The sequence below is a fragment of the Pseudophryne corroboree genome, chromosome 11, assembly GCF_028390025.1.
Source record: "Pseudophryne corroboree isolate aPseCor3 chromosome 11, aPseCor3.hap2, whole genome shotgun sequence".
Classification (NCBI taxonomy): domain Eukaryota; kingdom Metazoa; phylum Chordata; class Amphibia; order Anura; family Myobatrachidae; genus Pseudophryne; species Pseudophryne corroboree.
Window position 1 is genome coordinate 161,255,218 of NC_086454.1, and position 21,240 is coordinate 161,276,457.

A 21,240-nucleotide genomic window follows, 5' to 3' on the forward strand; every position below is an offset into this window, starting at 1 on the left:
GCTAAACCCCATGGTCCTGACGGAGTCCCCAGCATCCACTACGGACTACGAGAAATAGAATTATCGGTAAGTAAATTCTTATTTTCTTCTAGCCTTAGCTTCGGCAAGGCGTGTTTCAGATTTGGGTGCCTTGTCATGCAAGCCACCGTATTTAGTGAATCATGATGACAGAACGGAACTTCGGACGAATCCCGCTTTCTTACCAAAGGTAGTGTCATCTTTTCACATCAATCAACCAATAGTAGTTCCTGTGTTAACAGGAACTTCTGGAACTTTGGATGTGGTACGCGCATTACGCGTTTATGTATCCCGAACGTCTACAGTTCGTAAGACGGATACATTGTTTATTCTCTATGATGCTGCCAAGATGGGTTGGCCAGCGTCTAAGCAGACCTTATCCAGATGGATAAAACTGACTATACGTCAGGCTTACCTTCATGCTAGGTTACAGCCGCCTACATCAGTAACAGCTCATTCCACACGTTCTGTGGGAACTTCATGGGCAGCTGGTCGTGGAGCTTCTACGACGCAGCTTTGCCGTGCGGCTACATGGTCATCAGTGCACACGTTTGTGCGCTTTTACAAGTTTGATACGTTTGCGGCATCAGCATCTAGCTTTGGCCGCCTAGTGTTACAGGTGCCAAACAGCTCTCCCGCCCAAGGGGGAAGCTTGGGTACGTCCCAAGAGTACTCCAGTGACCCCTAGTGGATGAAAAAGAAAATAGGATTTTGGTACTTACCAGGTAAATCCTTTTCTTTGAATCCATAGGGGGCACTGGACGCCCACCCAGAGCAGTTTTACCTGGTTTCTGGTAAGTTCAGGGGATCTTATGGTAACACACTCTCACCGACTGGTTCAAATTATCAAGTGCTGGTTATGGTGTCAACTGTTTAGTTGTCAGTAACGTTATGTGTCAACTTCATTGTTGTCCGTTATGTTATATGTAATACTCCATTGTCAACCTCTCTATAGCTCCTGTTCGGCTCAGTAAAAAACACTGAGGTACTCTGGGATATGGAGGGGTGGAGTGTTCTAAATTTAAATATTCAGTGCCCCTTTTCCTGTGGAAGCTGTCCATATCCTAAGAGTACTCCAGTGCCCCCTATGGATTCAAAGAAAAGGATTTACCTGATAAGTACCAAAATCCTATTTTCAGTTTCTGTGTATGATTCTGGACACAGTATCTCAGAGTTCTTCCTCTGGAAAGAGCCAGAGGAATCAAGACGTTAGTGCGGTTAGTCCTGAGACCACATAAGTCTCCATAAATATCTTAAAACTGACTGCAATTTACAATGCTCTACATCAGGCCTCCCATCTACTACAATCAGGACATTCAAGTACTGTCGGACAATGCCACTTTAGTGGTGTACAGAACGACGAGGTGGAAGAGCAGCAAGGAGAGAGGTTTCCAAGATACTTATCGAGGCAGAAAGATGCCACGGCCATCTCAGCCATGTTTATACCGGTGGAACGGGAAAGCGGATTTCTTTATCATCCACTAGGGGTCACTGGAGTACTCTTGGGATATGGACGGGCGTAGCCGAACAAAGGCACTGAATATTCAAATTTAGGACTCTCCCCCCCCCTCCATATCCCCAAGTACCTCAGTGTACTTTGCCAGTGTTTTTTCGGTGCTCACAGATGAACATCGGCTTGTGGCAATGGCCACTTTTCAGATTTTTATTTTTATTTTTAATTTTTACACTTCCCGTCTCAGTTTATGGAAAAACATGGGTCCGGGATGGTGCCGCTGCAAGGCAGCGGATGGCGTGTCGGTCCTCACAAAGAGCACCCTCACAGCCACAGGCGCTATAGGCAAGCGCATGGCGTGTCGGTCCTCACAAAGAGCACCCTCACAGCCACAGGCAGCCACTGTCTCCTGCAAACTGAACGGAGCTTACAGAAAGAAGCTCCGTCACAGCCAGGATAAGACAAAGAGCTGGAAGGATCTACAGCTGCAAGGAGCTTACAGAAGCTCCGTCACAGCCAAGATGAGGCTGAAACGGAGCTTGCAGAGAGAAGAGAAGGCGGCACAAGGTATGAGTGTCAGGGCGGTCAGCTCACGCTGCCGCCCTGCTGTGTGTGAGTGTTATACTGTAGAAATGCCATAGCCGCTGAGCACGTGAGTGTTATACTGTAGAAAGAGCACGCCGCTGAAGGTCTTGCTGAACGATGCGCAGAGCGGCCGCACGTCACTCAGACGTTGGCCGCTCTCACTGCGCTGATGGCCCGGTACGAGAATCTCCGTGCGCTGTACTAAGCAGAGCGGCCGCACGTCACTCAGACGCCGGCCGCTCTCACTGCTCTGAGGGCACGGCACCGCTACACGCCACCGACATTCTCCTGGGCTGAACTAAGCAGAGCGGCCGCACGTCACTCAGACGCCGGCCGCTCTCACTGCTCTGATGCGGCACCGTTACACGCCATTCTCCGGGCGCTCAACTAAGCAGAGCGGCCGCACGCCACTCAGACGCCGGCCGCTCTCACTGCTCTGCTGGCCCGGCACCGCTACTCGCCGCCGAGACGCTCCTCTACTAAAGAGAGCGGCCGCACGTCACTAAAGGACGCAGGCCACTCTTCCAGAGAGACACCGCAGACACAGGGAGACTGTGTACTGCTGTAGGAAGCAGCTGCCGGACGGCTCCCCGGCGATAGATTCAGGCTCTCCTGCTCTCCCTGCTCCCGATCTCCGTACGCTGCAGGTAAGGGATGCAGGGGGGGGGGGGGGAATAATACCCATAGCAGCAGCAAAGGCTGCAGGGGTTCAAAATACACAAGCAGCGCAGCACGTTAAACAATGTACACTGTGTACTGTGATGTTTCAGCACGTTTTATATATATATACATATAATGAAGCTTTTGCTGGCGAAACTGTCTATAATATCAGTATGAACTGTGATTATATGTGTAAACACTTTGTGTATATATATATAATATATATATGAGGCTTTGGCTGGCAATAGGTTATCAGTGGCATAACCTATTGCACGTTTAACCATGTTTTCTGTTATTTTTGGTTACAGTTGCAAGATAAATACACTGCAGGCAGTGCTCATATTATTTGAATAAATGCAAACTGTATAATAGGCTATTAAGCCTATATTAAAACTGCAGCAGGTAACCTGTACTGTGATTTTCTGGGAAAGCATGGCATGACGGCCATTTTAATCATTGCTGGTTTTCCAGTTATAATTCCAGACCATACACCTCTACTCCACAAGGAGGCGCAGGGGTGTTAGTGGGAATTTTTTAGTTCAAGATAATTCTAGAACATTCCTGCCCTACATCTTTAAGCCACCAGAAGGCGCAGGGGTGTTAGTAGGAATTTGGTTCGGGTTTCATGCCCATGTGAACTGCTTTTCACATAAAGACTTTAGTTTCCTAATAAATATGCTGTTCAGCAATAACATATATATATAGATATATATGCCATATAATAATGTTATTAAGTCGTGCAAGTGTCTGTCTGTTGCCTATTATGATGTCTGTCTACATAGCGAATAAGGCTCTAGTGCAGACTAAAAACTTTTACCTACTACACCAGCAAGAACATGTTAACATTGGCAATTCAAATTAAAACAGCGGTAATCGGAGTCTCAGAATAACTCCGCCAGCGCTAACAAAAGACAATCTTTCCAAAGTGACAATTTTCCTTTGGGTACCAGAGTGTTTATTTCACTAGTCTTATAATTTAATGCACGATTCTATGTCAAATCTCACACCGATAACTACAAGTGAGAAGGGTACATTAGTCCAGCATTCAGATAGTGCGGGGTTTTGGACAACCATACATAATCGTTTCCAAAAGGACGCGATCCGCCATTGGTATATGCGTTTCTGTCAAACATTATAAAAACCACAGATACATTTGGGTCACTAGAATCTATGTATGAAACCATGCCGATCACGGTTAAAAGAAGCTGCAGAGTATATCTGTAAAGCTTTTGCTAACGCCGGTTATTTTCAATTGTCGCTAGTTAAGCGCGACAAGGCCAGAGCTTGTTTGCTCCTAAATTGGATATATGTGTAACGACATTTTATCCCTTTACGATATTCTGCCATTAGCGCATACAATATACTTGTAACGGCGTTTTATTCCTTTATAAAAATCACTCACGCCTTGTAACGACAGGACGTTACAGTCAGCAAGCCAGTGGTTTGATGACCTCTTTTACAATTGTGGAAGTGCGTCTTTTCAGGTTACATTTGCGAGGTTTCATGACTTCAACTCATATATGTCTCCGCTATTTACAGCTTAGAGTACAAAACTGCTTCTGGCGAACGGTTTGGCAGGTTGTCATTTAGTCTTTGCTGGTTTATAAACCAGGCAATAGTACGCCAACAGAGTCAAAATTACTTATTCCCGTCTGTTTGAGCAAAATCAAACAGCTCCGTTGCAATATCAATCAGCAAGTCATTTACTACAGTTAGAAAATGGATTTTCTGCAGTTAGTTTTTGCTTATTGCAGCCACAAAATTGTATAATTGCATTTGATCTTCACAATGCGTATTTACCCAGTCCGGTTTCTTCATCACAGGTTCTAGCGTTTGCAAATCGCCACAACCATTAACCATTTCATTTATACCGTTGCTTATCGCTTCCGGTATTTACCAAAGTGATGTTGGAATAATCGCTCATCTCACATAAGAACTATGTATCAACAAAGTTCCTCTATCTTGCGCTACTAAGGTATACTGCGGTAGCAGATTAAGTTCGAAAACAATCACATCTAAGTCGGTCTAAACGATGTCAATTCCTAGGTAAGATTATAGATAAGGTAAATCAAAGAACGGTACACGCACAGCGGTACATTGGTGTATTCACTTATTAAGAATAAAGATGTGTTTTCAACGCAAAGGTTCTAAAACACGACAGATTGCTGTCAATAAATGTCCTAGAACTCTGTGCATTTTACAATGCAATAGATAAATGTCCTAGAACTCTGTGCATTTTACAATGCAATAAATGATTCGTTTTCAGTCTGACCAGGGATAGACTCTGGGTTCTCTTCAGAACGAATAAATCTTTCGCTTTTTACTAAAGATTTCTGTGGACAGGAACAACCGTGAGTTTCATGTAATTTAGTTTTTTCATGCCTGGCTCACGCTGCCCTTAAGCAGTCAAACAAAGCAACGGCAGTTGCATACACAACAACCAGTGAAAACCAAGAAGCCGCATGGCAATGCGGCAGGTAACTCAAATCTTCAATGGCTCAGAACGCCATTATGTGAAAATGTCAAGACATCAATCCGTGAGTGGACATTTGTTAGACAAAAGATCTCACCCGTCAGGGTTTGGATCTTGAAAACTGGACATTAAATCCAGAGGTGTTTCATATGTGAGTCCACAGAAGGCGGTTACCCCAAGTATACATAATGGCATCTCGCCACAATTACAAAAGCTCAGTATGTGTACATCACATTCATGGGGTCATTCAGCATCGTGTATCTGGCTCCACCATTTTCCGCTTCTCTCTTCGTTGCCAAAACGGATCAGAAGACAGTTCGTCACAGTCATACTGGTGGTATCTCATGGGTTTCGGAGAAGTTTGCTTCTCGAATTTTCAAGTAATATTTGCACACGATCTTGGCCCGCTCATAATACGGCCAACCTGTTACATCACGGAACGTTCTTTTACCCATAGTTACCTATGTACCTATTATCTATGTACCGCAGCTGCGGTTGACGGGGTGAGAGTTCAGACCGCTCTCTTAAAAAATAGAGAATTACAGTATCGGTTATACCAACCATGTTACGAAATAGTAAGCCGCTTAAGGCAGCTCATAATTAAAAAAAAAAAAAATTTTGTGTGCTTACATAGGTTATAAACCTCGGAAGTTTCCAACATCATACTTCAAGTACCCGTATTCTGTTAAACGGGATGGGATGGAAAACTGCGTTCATCTGCACTAAGAGTGCAGGTATCTGTGTGGTAAACTTATTTTCAAAGCGTTTGCCTCTATTTACGTCTGTAAACATCTTTCTACAAGGTGTCACCAAAGTTCAGACTCTATTTATCCCACCTACAGCGCCAGGCGATTTGAGGTTGGGTTCAGATTTCTTAGTTTTCATATTTTGGAATCCTTTCAACAAATGGGAATTAAGTTTCATATTTTTGAACCCTTACAACAAATGGGTATTAAGTTCTCACTTTGGAAAACATTTTTCTTCTAGCCTTGGCTTCGCCAAGGGTGCTTCGGCAAGGATTTTGTTTTCATATTTGGGTGCCTTGTATTCCAAGCCACCGTATTTGAGTTTTCTCATTACAAAGCAGATCTTCCGACGAAATCCGCTTTCGTATTCTTCACATCAATATACCAATAGTGGTTCCTGTGGGGACAGCACATTCTAAAATTCTGAATGTGGTACACGCGTTACGCGTTTATATATGTAGTACGTGATATGAATACGTTGTTTGTTCTATATGATACTGCAAACTGGGGTTAGCCAGTTTCTCAGCAGATTTTATCCGGTTGGATAATAATGACTACAAGTCAGGCTTACTTTAAGGCTAAGTTACAATCGCCTACGTCAGTAATAGCATCCCACAGGTTCTGTGGGAATGTCACACCCAGCGGGTCGTGGAGCGTCTACGACGCGGCTACATAGCCTTTAGTGCACCACGTTTGTGCACGTTTACACGTTATGAATGGTGGCGCCATCAGCATTTAGCTTTGGCTGCCTACTGTTACAAGTATCAAACAGCTCTCCCGCCCACGAGGGAAGCTTTGGTACGTCCCAAGAGTACTCCAGTGACCCCTAGTGGATGATAAAGAAAATAGGATTTTGGTACTTACCAGGTAAATCCTTTTCTTTGAATCCATAGGGGGCACTGGACGCCCACCCAGAGCAGTTTTACCTGGGTTGTTGTAAGCTCAAGGGAGCTTAGTGAACAAATTTAACTTGGATGGTATTAAGCTCGAAGGAGCTTAGGGTAACACATTTTCTTTTTCATCCACTAGGGGTCACTGGAGTACTCTTGGGATATGGACGGGCTTCCGTAGGAAACAGCACTGAATATTTAAATTAGTAACACTCCACCCCTCCATATCCCTGAGCACTTACTCAGTGTTTTTTCTGTGCTGAACGTGGTAGCAGCTTAATACCTGAAGTCACGGTTTTGTTGAAGAAACTTTTATTTTTATTTTTATTTTTTCTACTATTTGTACACATCCCTTTCCCCCTTCCAAAAGGCAGGGTCAGGGATAGTGCAGCTGCTGATAGCAGCACGGGCGTGTCGGGCCTCTCTGAAAGAGCTCCCTCACAGCCCTCACATCCTCCTGCACTGGCTGGCCGGCGCTTACTGAAAAGCCCCGTCGGAGCCTCCGCACGTCTGCAGGAGTAAGGTATGTGAAACGGGGCGGTCAGCTCCCGCTGCCGCCCCGACGTGTGGGGACATAGTGTTTGATGACGCGCTGCTCTCCCCTCTCAGGCGGCTCTCCCCGCTCAGGCGCCCGCACGTTCGGCCACAGACCTCCGTGCAGGCACCGCGGCTCTCCCCGCTCAGGCGCCCGCACGTTCGGCCACAGACCTCCGTGCAGGCACCGCGGCTCTCCCCGCTCAGGCGCCCGCACGTTCGGCCACAGACCTCCGTGCAGGCACCTCTGATCGACTCTCACAGGCCGCCGCCCGCCGCAGCGCTAGCTTGATTAGCTGACCGCCAGCTATTATACAGGAGCCCACCGCTGGGAAACACGAGGCACATAGCGCTCTACGATACCCGCTGGGGGCCCACACGCTGCGCTGCCGCTGTAAAGGCTGCCTAAAAGAGCAGGCAGCCTTTACATGGGGGACAATAATAATAAAGCAGAGAAATATTGCAGCAGCAGGGGAATTGTTACAGTATAATCAGTGAATGTAACCAGCACTGTGATTATATGTATAAGTATAACATGGCAGCCATTTTTAACATGCTTCCTGTATCTTCCTCTGTGATTCCAGAAGATTCCTGTCTTACATCTCTACACCACCGGAGGCACAGGGGTGTTAGTGGGAATTTGGGATCAAATTTCATAGTACTGGCCACGTGTACTGCACTTGGCCAGATTTATATACAGAGACACCTTACTGCTATTTTACTGAGTCGTGCAAGTGTCTGTTTTTTGTGTATTGTATTGTCTGTCGCCATAATGAGTAAGGCACCAGCAAAAACTAAAAAGCATATTTGCAAAGTATGTGGCAGTGTGTTACCGGATGGATCTGCCACATGTACAGTATGTTTTGTGGATTCCGTTCAGAATACCATTTCGCCTCCTGTTTTACAACCAATTTCCTCACCGGACCCTCCGTGGGGTATGTTAGTAAATGTACTGGAGAGATTTCAGACAGAAATGACCGCGGCTCGTCTGGAACGAGAAACGTTAAGATCTGAGTCTAGGGTGAGACCGCCAGAACTACCGGAGGCGTCTCAGCCTTGCGTACGGTCCAAATCCATTTTGGGCAAACGGGATAATTTTCATATGTCTTATGATTTTCCAGTGTCTGCTATGTTGCATTCTGACGATTCCATCCCAGACCTCACGGAACACGATGAGGGTGAGGAGGGCGAAGTGGAGTCAGATGGCGAGGATGTTAACAGTTCCGGCATTGATGATCTCATCAGAGCGGTACGGCAGTCGCTAAGGTTTCCTGAAGCTGAACAGCCTCTCACCAATGATCAGGTCGTATTTACTAAACGACGGAAGACGCCAGTAAGTTTTCCTGTGTCGGATTCTCTAAATCAGATGTTAGTAGAAACAAGACAGAATCCAGATAAACGGTTTTCTATACCTCGCAGATTTAAGTCTAGTTATCCTTTTCCAGACTCGGTAACGTGTACATGGGAGAATCCACCAATAGTTGATTCTTCAGTGTCAAAGCTTACCAAGAAATTAACCATACCAGTGCCAGCAGCTACTACGCTTAAAGATCCTTCAGATCGCAAGATAGAAACTATGCTAAAAAGCATGTATGTAGCAGCAGGTGTGATGCTAAGACCTGGATTGGTTGGCATTTGGGTAACTAAGGCGCTCATAATATGGCTTACAGAACTCAAATCTGTTTTACAGGACGAAAACCAGATAATTCAGGTAAATCAAATGATTGAGGCTGTAGAGTATCTCTGTACAGCGTCCACTGACGTCTGTCAGCTCACTTCTCGTATTTCATCTTCGCTAGTTACGGCACGAAGAGCACTCTACCTGCGTACTTATCAGGCGGAGGCAGAGGTCAAACGAAGTATAGAGGCGTTGCCTTACGATGGCAAGAAGTTGTTTGGGCCAGAATTGGACGCATGGATTAAGGAGGCTACGGGAGGTAAGTCTGTGTTCTTACCATTGCCTCCACCTGCGCCAAGAAGAAGGTACGCTGGACCTTCGTTCAGATCCTTTAGACCTCAGCCCTTTCGAGGACGTGGCAGAGGATCAGCCACGCCTGCTAGACGTGGTCGAGGACGTGGTTTCCATCAAACCAACACAACTCGCCAAGACGCTAAGGTTACCGACAAGCCAGTGGCATGACGGGTTACCAGCCCATCTCGGTTCTCCAATTGTGGGAGCACGCCTTCAGACGTTCCAGGGGGCGTGGTTCCACACATCCGCGGAGGGCTGGATTCGCAATTTAGTGTTAAAAGGTTACAAAATAGAGTTCGACTGTCTGCCGCCTCTGCGGTTTTTCAAGACAGGCTTGCCTCTGTCGGACGACAAGAGGACAGTTTTGCAAATTGCCATTCAGTCCTTACTGGATTCGGCAGTGTTGATTCCGGTCCCTGTACACCAACAGGGTCAGGGTTATTATTCAAGTCTATTTGTGGTCCCGAAGCCGGATGGCTCAGTCAGACCAATATTGAACTTAAAGGGCCTCAATCAGTACGTAACTTACTACAGATTCAAAATGGAGTCTCTACGTTCGGTGATTGCGGGGTTAGAGACCAAGGAATTTATGATTGCGCTAGACCTCAAGGATGCGTACTTACACATTCCAATTTGGCAGCCTCATCAGAAATTCTTACGATTTGCAATACGCCAGAACCATTACCAGTTTCAGGCTCTGCCGTTTGGCCTGTCATCAGCGCCTCGGGTATTCACCAAAGTAATGTCGGTGATGATAGCTCACCTCAGATCCCTGGGAGTGACAATAGTTCCGTATTTAGACGATCTGCTCATCAAAGCTCCGTCTCAACAGATACTTACCCAACATGCGCTGCTAACTTACAATGTACTGGTTCACCACGGTTGGATTGTAAATTTTAAGAAATCACATCTGATTCCGTCTCAACGCCTTCAGTTCCTAGGTATGATTCTCGATACGGTCAATCAAAGGATTTACCTACCACAACAAAAAGTACAAATGCTACGCCATCTAGTACAATTAGTACTCAAACCACGCACAGTGTCGGTACACTTGTGCATTCGCCTGTTAGGCACAATGGTGGCAGCTTTCGAGGCGCTTCAGTTCGGGAGATTTCACTCTCGTCCATTTCAGCTGAACGTGCTTGCCCAGTGGTCGGGCTCGCATCTGCAGATTCACCACAGAGTGAGGTTGTCACCAATAGCAAGAGTTTCTCTGCTATGGTGGCTCAAGGAACACAATTTAACCGCAGGAAGACGGTTCGGAGTTTGCAATTGGATAATTCTAACTACGGACGCCAGTCTCAGAGGTTGGGGAGCGGTAATTCAAAATTGTCAGCTCCAGGGTCTCTGGGCGGATCACGAGAAATTGCTGTCGATAAATGTTCTAGAACTCCGTGCAATTTTCAATTCGCTACGACAAGCAGTGCATATGATTCGCTCTCAGCCTGTCCAAGTGCAATCGGACAATGCGACGGCGGTCGCATACATCAACAAACAAGGAGGAACGAGAAGCAGCATGGCAATGCGGGAAGTAGCTCGAATCCTCAATTGGGCGGAATGCCACCAGGTGATATTGTCGGCCGTGTTCATTCCGGGAGTGGACAACTGGGAAGCGGATTATCTCAGTCGTCGGGATTTTCACCCAGGCGAATGGTCATTAAATCCAGAAGTGTTTCACATGTTGGTTCAGCGATGGGGTTATCCTCAGGTGGACCTGATGGCATCTCGACACAATCATCAAACGCTCCAGTATGTGTCCAGAACAAGAGATCCAAAGGCAGTCGCGGTGGATGCTCTCACTGTCGCGTGGCCGTACAGTCTTGTGTATCTGTTTCCACCGTTTCCGCTGCTCCCTCTGGTGCTAAAACGGATCAAAAGAGAGTCGCTCACAGTCATACTAGTGGCGCCGCATTGGCCTCGGAGAGCTTGGTTCTCGGATCTTCGAGGATTACTCGCAGACGATCCGTGGCCGCTCCCGATACGTCCAGACCTGTTACAACAGGGTCCGTTTCTTTACCCCGATTTAGCGCGGCTGCGTTTGACGGGGTGGCTGTTGAGACCGCCCTCTTAAAAAGAGAGGGCATTCCAGATTCAGTTATACCAACCATGTTACGAGCTAGGAAGCCGGTTACGGCAGCTCATTATTACAGAATATGGCGTGCCTATATAGGTTGGTGTGAAGCTCGGAAATTTCCGACATCAGCTTTCAAGTTATGCCGCCTTTTGTTGTTTCTACAAACAGGGTTAGATGGAGGATTGCGTTTATCTACACTAAAGGTGCAGGTATCTGCTTTGTCAATTTACTTTCAAAGACGATTGGCTCTATTGCCGTCTATACGCACTTTTCTACAAGGTGTACTCAGGGTACAGCCTCCATTCATTCCACCTACAGCGCCATGGGACTTGAATCTGGTTTTGGAGTTCTTACAGTCTTCATATTTTGAACCCTTACAACAAGTGGATATAAAGTTTCTCACTTGGAAAACAATTTTTCTCTTAGCCTTAGCTTCGGCAAGGCGTGTTTCAGATTTGGGTGCCTTGTCATGCAAGCCACCGTATTTGGTGTTTCATGATGACAGAGCGGAACTTCGGACGAATCCCGCCTTCTTACCAAAGGTAGTGTCATCTTTTCACATCAATTAACCAATAGTAGTTCCTGTGTTGACAGCACATTCTGGAACTCTGGATGTGGTTCGCGCATTACGCGTTTATGTATCCCGAACGTCTTCAGTTCGTAAGACGGATACGTTATTTGTTCTCTATGATGCTGCCAAGATGGGTTGGCCAGCATCTAAACAAACTTTATCCAGATGGATAAAACTGACCATACGCCAGGCATACCTTCATGCTAGGTTACAACCGCCTACGTCAGTAACCGCTCATTCCACACGTTCTGTGGGAACTTCATGGGCAGCTGGTCGTGGGGCTTCTGCGACACAGCTTTGCCGGGCGGCTACATGGTCTTCAGTGCACACGTTTGTGCGCTTTTACAAGTTTGATACTTTTGCGGCATCAGCATCTAGCTTTGGCCGCCTAGTGTTACAAGTGCCAAACAGCTCTCCCGCCCACGGGGGAAGCTTTGGTACGTCCCAAGAGTACTCCAGTGACCCCTAGTGGATGAAAAAGAAAGTAGGATTTTGGTACTTACCAGGTAAATCCTTTTCTTTGAATCCATAGGGGGTCACTGGACGCCCACCCAGAGCAGTTTTACCTACTTGTGGTTAGTTCTGAGGATCTTATGGTAACACACTTTCACCGACTGGTTCAAGTTACAAGTGCTGGTTAGGGTGTCAACTGTTAGTTGTCAGTAACGTTATGTGTTAACTTCGTTATTGTCAGTTATGTTATATGTAATACTCCATTATTAACCTCTCTTAATTCCTGTTCGGCTCAGTAAAAAACACTGAGTAAGTGCTCAGGGATATGGAGGGGTGGAGTGTTACTAATTTAAATATTCAGTGCTGTTTCCTACGGAAGCCCGTCCATATCCCAAGAGTACTCCAATGCCCCCTATGGATTCAAAGAAAAGGATTTACCTGGTAAGTACCAAAATCCTACTTTCACCAATTGGCTCAAATTATAAAGTTCTATCGGTTAAGGTGTCAACTGTTTAGTTGACAATAAGGTTACGGATCAACTTTGTGGTTGTCCGTTATGTTATAGGGATTCTCCATTGTCAACCTCTCTATATCCTGTTCGCTCAGTAAAAAACACTGGCAAAGTACACTGAGGTACTTGGGGATATGGAGGGGGGGGGAGAGTCCTAAATTTGAATATTCAGTGCCTTTGTTCGGCTACGCCCGTCCATATCCCAAGAGTACTCCAGTGCCCCCTATGGATTCAAAGAAAAGGATTTACCTGGTAAGTACCAAAATCCTATTTTCTGAGCAGACACGACCTATACCCTGGTGAGTGAGGTCTTCATCCTCAGGTTTTCCAACAGATAGTAAATCGGTGGGGATGCCCATACGTAGAGATGATGGCTTCTTGGAACCAGAGGTTTGTGTTCTTGTTCAAGAACAAGATATCCACAGGGGATAGCAGTGGATGCACTAACGACACTTTGGAATTAGCAAACAGTATATATTTTCCCTCTATTTCCTTTACGAGAGTAGAAGAGAGTTCCGGCAATTCTAATGGCCCCAGACTGGCCATGCAGAGCTTGGTACGCAGATCTTTTTCCTTGTTGGTAGAAGAACCCTGGCCTCTGCTGCTCCGGAAAGATCTTCCTCAGCAAGGCCCGTTCGGCTATGTTTAACGGCATGGAAATTGAAAGGAAAATTCTAGCCAGGAAGGGCATTCCAAGGGCTGTAATACGAACTATGCTTAAAGCCGGAAAGGCAGTCACTTCACGACATTCCCATCAAATATGAAAGAGGTATGTCTCCAGGTGTGAAGGATGACTATATCCGCCAGCGGATTTGAAACTGTCGCATTTTATGCTTCCTACAGTCAGGAGTGGATGTGGGCCTAAGTTTAGGCTCACTAAACATTCAGATTTCAGCTTTATAAATTTTTTGCTGAAACAACTGGCCATGCTGCCAGAAGTTAAGACATTCCTCAGAGGTATGCTTCACATACAACCACCTTTTGTACCACCTACGACAACTTGGGATCTAAGCCTGGTTTTAGATTTCCCAAAATCTTCTTGGTTTGAACCACTACGAATGGTAGCCTTGGATTCAGTTAGAAGAATCTCAGAGTTAGGGCATTGTCGGGCAAAAGTCCCTACCTTCTGTTTCACGATGACAATGCCGAGCTCAGTACTCAGCAGAAGTTCTTGCTGCAGGTTATCTCAGCTTTTCATATCAATAACCGATAGTGGTTCGGGTCATTAATGACATCTCAGCTTCTCCTAGATCACTGGATGTAGTACGAGCACTGAAAATCTGTCAGAAGAACTGCTCGTATCGGAACGTCAGATTCTCTTTTCGTTTTGTGCGATGCCAACAAAATAGGTTGCCCAGCTTCAAAACAGGCAATAGGCCGTTGGATCAGAATCATTATCCAACAGGCTTATTCGTCAGCAGCTTTGCCTCTACCACATTCCATTACAGCCTACTCTTCAAGGTCGGTGGGCTCCTCTTGGGCAGCACCTATACCAAGCGGCCAACTGTTCAGGTACAAACATTGTCGAATTCTATTGATTTGATACCCTGTCATCATAGGGCACTCAGTATGGTCGTTCCGTATTGCAGGGGTTTCTGCACTTTTCCTGCCCATGAAGGGATCTCTGGGATGTCCCCATTGTACAAAGCATTCCCCAGTATCCCCTATGGATGCAAGAGAAAATGGGATTTTGGTACCTATCTGTAAATCCTTTTCTCATAGTCCATAGGGGATACTGGGCGCCCACCTCTGTGCTTCGTAAGTTTTCCTGCAAAGGTCAAGTTCTTGTGTGACAGATTGTTGGATCAACTTTGCAATCCGTTTTCTAGTTTTTGGGTCAGCTTCTTGCTGTCCCTTCTAATTCTTCTTGTTCTGGTTATGTTCTTTCTCATTGTTCTGTTATGTTTCTGCCTCCTCTCAAAGTATGTTCCGTCTCCTTTGGGCACGGTTTTCTAAACTGAGCTGTGGGAGGGGGCTTAGAGGGGAGGAGCCAGCACACAGTCAGTTGAAGATTTCTTAAAGTGCTCCAGCGGACCCATCTATACCCCATTGTACTAAGCATTCCCCAGTATCCGCTATGGACTACAAGAAAAGGATTTACCGGTAGGTACCAAAATCCCATTTTTTTAAACTCTTTTTTTATAGCGGATGTTGGAGGGTTCTTTAAAACCCCAGAACCTGAATTGCTTGTTCGCTGGTATCAAGCTGGAGCATATCAGCCTTTCTTCCGTGCTCACGCTCACTTGGATACACCGCGACGTGAACCATGGTTGCATGGAGAAACTAACACCGATATCATACGTGAGGCACTCTTACAGAGATACGCTCTTCTTCCCTACTGGTACACCCTCTTCTACAAAGCAAATCTGGATGCAGAGCCTGTTATGAGGTGAGATGAGTATGATTGTATAAGAATGTAGAGTGATGATTGAAAGCCATTTTCTGGAGAAGAGTATTTAGGTGGTGATAAGATGGTATAAGAAGATATTCAAAAACATGTTATCTGTGTCTAATTTCCTGGGTGAAGGTGGATATGAAGGGATCGGACCAGCTCTGCTCCTGAATTTTACAACAATTTGCAGCCAGTCACTCGTCAGAAAGTGCACGTGGTAGACTCGGGCGCATGTGGGATGAAGAAGGAAATGTCTGTAGTGTACACTGTGCATACTAATACAGCAATTAAAGGTTGAACATTTAAGGTTTCACTCACTTATTCGTAGTAAGATGAAAATAGTTTTTGCACCAATCTCTCGAAGTACAGGATAAAAAATTGATTTATGGTAAGAACTTGCCTTTTGTTAATGCTCTTTCTCTAACGTCCTAGTGGATGCTGGGGACTCCGTAAGGACCATGGGGAATAGACGGGCTCTGCAGGAGACATGGGCACTTTAAGAATTTAGATTCTGGTGTGCTCTGGCTCCTCCCTTTATGTCCCTCCTCCAGACCTCAGTTTGAATCTGTGCCCGGACGAGCTGGGTGCTGTTCAGTGAGCTCTCCTGAGCTTGCTGTAAGAAAGTATTTTGTTAGGTTTTTTATTTTCAGGGAGCTCTGCTGGCAACAGACTCCCTGCATCGTGGGACAGAGGGGAGAGAAGCAGCCCTACTCTCTGAAGATAGGTCCTGCTTCTTAGGCTACTGGACACCATTAGCTCCAGAGGGATCGTACACAGGATCTCACCCTGGTCGTCCGATCCCAGAGCCGCGCCGCCGTCCCCCTCGCTGAGCCGGAAGACAGAAGCCGGGTGAGCATAAGAAGCAAGAAGACTTCGAAATCGGCGGCAGAAGACTCCAGTCTTCACTGAGGTAGCGCACAGCACTGCAGCTGTGCGCCATTGCTCCCACACACACCTCACATACTCCGGTCACTGTAAGGGCGCAGGGGGTAGGGGGCGCCCTGTGCAGCAATTGGGACCTCTTTGGCAAAAGTTTAGCATATATGCAGTTGGGCACTGTATATATGTATGAGCCCCCGCCAAGAAAATGTATATTTAAGCGGGACAGAAGCCTGCCGTCGAGGGGGCGGGGCTTCTTCCTCAGCACTCACCAGCGCCATGTTTTTCTCCACAGCACCGCTGAGAGGAATCTCCCCAGCAGACACACGGTAGAAGAGGGTAAAAAGAGAGGGGGGGCACATAATTAGGCGCAAAAATCATTATAAACAGCAGCTACTGGGTTAACATTAAGTTACTGTGTTATTCCTGGGTTAATAGCGCTGGGGTGTGTGCTGGCATACTCTCTCTCTGTCTCTCCAAAGGGCCTCGTGGGGTAATTGTCTTCAGATAAGCATTTCCTGAGTGTGTGGTGTGTCGGTACGTGTCGACATGTCTGAGGTAAAAGGCTCCCCTAAGGAAGAGATGGAGCAAATATGTGTGTGAGGGGTGTCTCCGTCGACAACGCCGACACCTGTTTGGATATGTGTAATTAAGTGCTAAGGTGAATTTATTGCACAAAAGATTAGAGAACAGACAGGGAATCTACCCATGTCTGTCCCTATGTCGCAGAGACCTTCAGAGTCTCTCAATGCTCACTATCCAAAATAATAGACACTGATATCGACACCGAGTTTGACTCCAGTGTCGACTACGATAATGCAAAGTTACAGCCAAAATGGCAGGAAAGTATTCAATATATGATTATTGTAATAAAAGATGATTTGCATATCACTGATGACTCATCTGTCCCTGACACAAGGGTACACATGTTTAAGGGGAAGAAAGCTGAGGTAAATTTCCCTCCTCTCATGATGAAAAAGAGCGGGAATCTCCAGACAAGAGACTGCCGTTTCCCACAAAGAATTCTCAGGGAGTATTCTTCCCCTACTAGGGCCAGGATACGATGGGAATCTTCCCCTAGGGTGTCACGTTTGCCCAGAAGGTAGCCCTGACTTATCAGCTATCCTCAGGGATCCTGCAGATAGCGTGCACATTCTAGTACACTCCTCAGACCGGCGATTGTGTTGGCATGGGTTTATAACGCTGTAGCAGCATGGACAGGTACCTTATCAGCAGAGATTGAGACCCTAGTATGTATGTATAGATATATATAAAACATGCCCAAAAAGGCATTAGTCTACTGGGTTCTAGAGTCAACGCTATGTCGATTTCTGCTTGACGTGTCCTGTAGATATGCAATGGACAGGTGATGCCGACTTAAGAGGCATATGGAAGGCTGAGGATTGTGTGGAGAAGGGATCTCGGACCTGATCTCCACAGCTATGGCTGGTAATTCTGATCTTTTGCCTTATATTCCTGCACTGCCTAGGAAAGCACGACATTATCAAATGCAGCCTTTCGATCACAAAGAAACAAGAAAGTCCGAGGCACGTCCTTTCTTGCCAGAGGCAGGGGCAGAGGAAAGAAGCTGCACAACACAGCTAGTTCCCAGGAACAGAAGTCCTCCCCGGCCTCTACAAAATCCACCGCATGTCGCTGGGGCTCCACAGGCGGAGCTAGGCCCGGTGGGGGCACGTCTTCGTAATTTCAGCCACAAGTGGGTTCACTCCCTGTTGGATCCCTGGGCAATAAATATTGTGTCTCAGGGATACAAGCTGGACTTTGAGGAGATGCCCCCTCACCGACGGCCCTGCCGGCTTCCCCCCACGAGAGGGAAACAGTGTTAACTGCAATTCACAAATTGTATCTTCAACAGGTGGTGGTCAAGGTTCCCCTCCTTCAACAAGGAGGGGGTTGTTATTCGACCATGTTGTAGTCCCGAAACCGGACGGTTCGGTCAGACCCATATTGAATTTAAAATCCCTGAACATATACCTGAAAGGGTTCAAGATGGAATCGCTAAGAGCGGTCATCGCAAGCCTGAAAGGGGGAGATTTTATGGTGTCTCTGGACATAAAGGATGCATACCTTCATGTCCCCGTTTATCCACCTCATAAGGCGTACCTCAGATTTGCGGTACAGGATTGTCATTACCAACTTCAGACGTTGCCGTTTGGTCTCTCCACGGCCCCGAGAATCTTCACCAAGGTAATGGCGGAAATGATGGTGCTCCTGCGGAAGCAAGGTGTCACAATTATCCCGTTCTGGGACGATCTCCTCATAAAAGCGAGATCAAGAGAGCAGTTGCTGAACGGCGTATCACTTTCTCTGGAAGTGTAACGGCAACACGGCTGGATTCTAAATATTCCAAAGTCGCAGTTGGTTCCTACGGCTCATCTGCCTTTCCTAGGCATGATTCTAGACAAAAGGGTTTATCTCCCGATAGAGAGAGCTCAGGAGCTCATGACACTGGTCAGGAACCTATTAAAACCAAAACAGGTGTCAGTGCATCACTGCACTCGGGTCCTAGGAAGGATGGTGGCATCATACGAGGCCATTCCCTTCGGCAGGTTCCATGCGAGGACCTTTCAATGGGACTTACTGGACAAGTGGTCCGGATCACATCTTCAGATGCATCGGTTAATCACCCTATCGCCCAGGGCCAGGGTGTCTCTCCTGTGGTGGCTGCAGAGTGCTCATCTTCTCGAGGGCCGCAGATTCGGCATTCAGGACTGGATCCTGGTGACCACGGATGCAAGCCTCCAAGGGTGGGGAGCAGTCACACAGGGAAAAAAGTTCCAATCTCTGTGTGTAAGTCAGGAGACTTGCCTTCACATCAACATCCTGGAACTAAGGGCCGTATACAACGCCCTACGTCAAGCGGAGACCCTGCTTCGCGACCAACCGGTTCTGATTCAGTCAAAAGCCACCAGAATTCTTTGCTGGGCGGAGAATCACGTAAGCGCACTGTCAGCAGTGTTCATCCCGGGAGTGGACAACTGGGAAGCAGACTTCCTCAGCAGGCACGACCTCCACCCGGGAGAGTGGGGACTTCATCAAGAAGTCTTCACGCAGTTTGCAAGTCGGTGGGAACTGCCACAGGTGGATATGATGGCATCCCGCCTCAACAGAAAGCTACAGAGGTATTGCGCCAGGTCATGAGACCCGCAGGCGATAGCTGTGGACGCACTGGTGACACCGTGGGTGTTCCAGTCGGTCTATTTATTTCCTACTCTTCCTCTCATACCCAAGGTGCTGAGGATAATAAGAAAAAGAGGAGTGAGAACAATCCTCATTGTTCCAGATTGGCCACGAAGGACCTGGTATCCAGATCTGCAAGAAATGCTCACAGAGGACCCGTGGCCTCTTCCTCTAAGACAGGACCTGTTGCAACAGGGGCCCTGTCTGTTCCAAGACTTACCGCGGCTGCGTTTGACGGCATGGCGGTTGAACGCCGGATCCTAGCAGAAAAGGGCATTCCGGACGAGGTCATTCCTATGCTGATAAAGGCTGGGAAGGACGTGACAGCTAAACATTATCACCGTATATGGCGAAAATATGTTTCTTGGTGTGAGGCCAGGAATGCTCCTACAGAGGAATTCCAGCTGGGCCGTTTCCTTCACTTCCTACAGTCAGGAGTGAATTTGGGCCTAAAATTGGGTTCCATTAAGGTCCAGATTTCGGCCCTATCCATTTTCTTTCGAAAAGAGTTGGCTTCTCTACCAGAAGTTCAGACTTTTGTAAGGGAGTGCTGCATATTCAGCCTCCTTTTGTGCCTCCAGTGGCACCTTGGGATCTTAACGTGGTGGTAAGTTTCCTGAAATCACACTGGTTTGAACCACTTAAAACGGTGGAGTTAAAATATCTCACGTGGAAAGTGGTCATGCTATTAGCCTTGGCTTCGGCTACGCGTGTGTCAGAATTAGCGGCTTTGTCACATAAAAGCCCCTATCTGGTTTTCCATATGGATAGAGCAGAATTGCGGACCCGTCCACAAGTTCTGTTAAAAGTGGTGTCATCTTTTCATATGAACCAACCTATTGTGGTGCCTGTGGCTACTCGTGACTTGGAGGATTCCGAGTTACTGGATGTGGTCAGGGCTTTGAAGGTTTATGTAGCCAGAACGACTAGAGTCAGAAAAACGGAGTCACTGTTTATCCTGTATGCATCCAACAAGCTGGGTGCTCCTGCTTCAAAGCAAACTATTGCTCGCTGGATCTGTAACACGATTCAGCATGCTCATTCTGCGGCTGGATTGCCGCTGCCAAAATCAGTTAAAGCCCATTCCACTAGGAAGGTGGGCTCTTCTTGGGCGGCTGCCCGAGGGGTCTCTGCATTACAACTATGCCGAGCTGCTACTTGGTCAGGTTCAAACACTTTTGCGAAGTTCTACAAGTTTGATACCCTGGCTGAGGAGGACCTATTGTTTGCTCAATCTGTGCTGCAGAGTCATCCGCACTCTCCCGCCCGTTTGGGAGCTTTGGTATAATCCCCATGGTCCTTACGGAGTCCCCAGCATCCACTAAGACGTTAGAGAAAATAAGATTTTACTTACCGGTAAATCTATTTCTCGTAGTCCGTAGTGGATGCTGGGCGCCCGTCCCAAGTGCGGACTTTTTCTGCAATACTTGTATATAGTTATTGCTGCAATAAGGGCTATGTTATTGTTGCATCAGGGTTGAACTGATGCTCTGTTGTTTATACTGTTGACTGGGTAAGTTTATCACAAGTTATACGGTGTGATTGGTGTGGCTGGTATGAGTCTTGCCCTGGATTTCCAAAATCCTTTCCTTGTACTGTCAGCTCTTCCGGGCACAGTTTCTCTAACTGAGGTCTGGAGGAGGGACATAGAGGGAGGAGCCAGAGCACACCAGAATCTAAATTCTTTCTTAAAGTGCCCATGTCTCCTGCGGAGCCCGTCTATTCCCCATGGTCCTTACGGAGTCCCCAGCATCCACTACGGACTACGAGAAATAGATTTACCGGTAAGTAAAATCTTATTTTCAGCGAGGTACTCTGGATTCCACAG

The 21,240-nt window shown here is 46.9% G+C and overlaps 1 protein-coding gene and 1 non-coding gene across 3 annotated transcripts in view; both read left to right on the forward strand.

Moving 5' to 3' along the window:
* The window catches only part of GANAB (glucosidase II alpha subunit), a 156,761-nt gene that overhangs the window by 112,694 nt on the left and 22,827 nt on the right, over positions 1-21,240 (forward strand). For both annotated transcript variants that reach the window (XM_063945047.1, XM_063945048.1), the window contains one exon: positions 15,086-15,329. In XM_063945047.1, the coding sequence (XP_063801117.1) occupies positions 15,086-15,329 (244 nt within the window). The remainder of the gene's footprint in view (positions 1-15,085; positions 15,330-21,240) is intronic.
* LOC134971069 (U5 spliceosomal RNA) lies at positions 4,996-5,110 on the forward strand. The gene has a single exon (XR_010190216.1). It is a non-coding gene; the product is annotated as a U5 spliceosomal RNA (small nuclear RNA).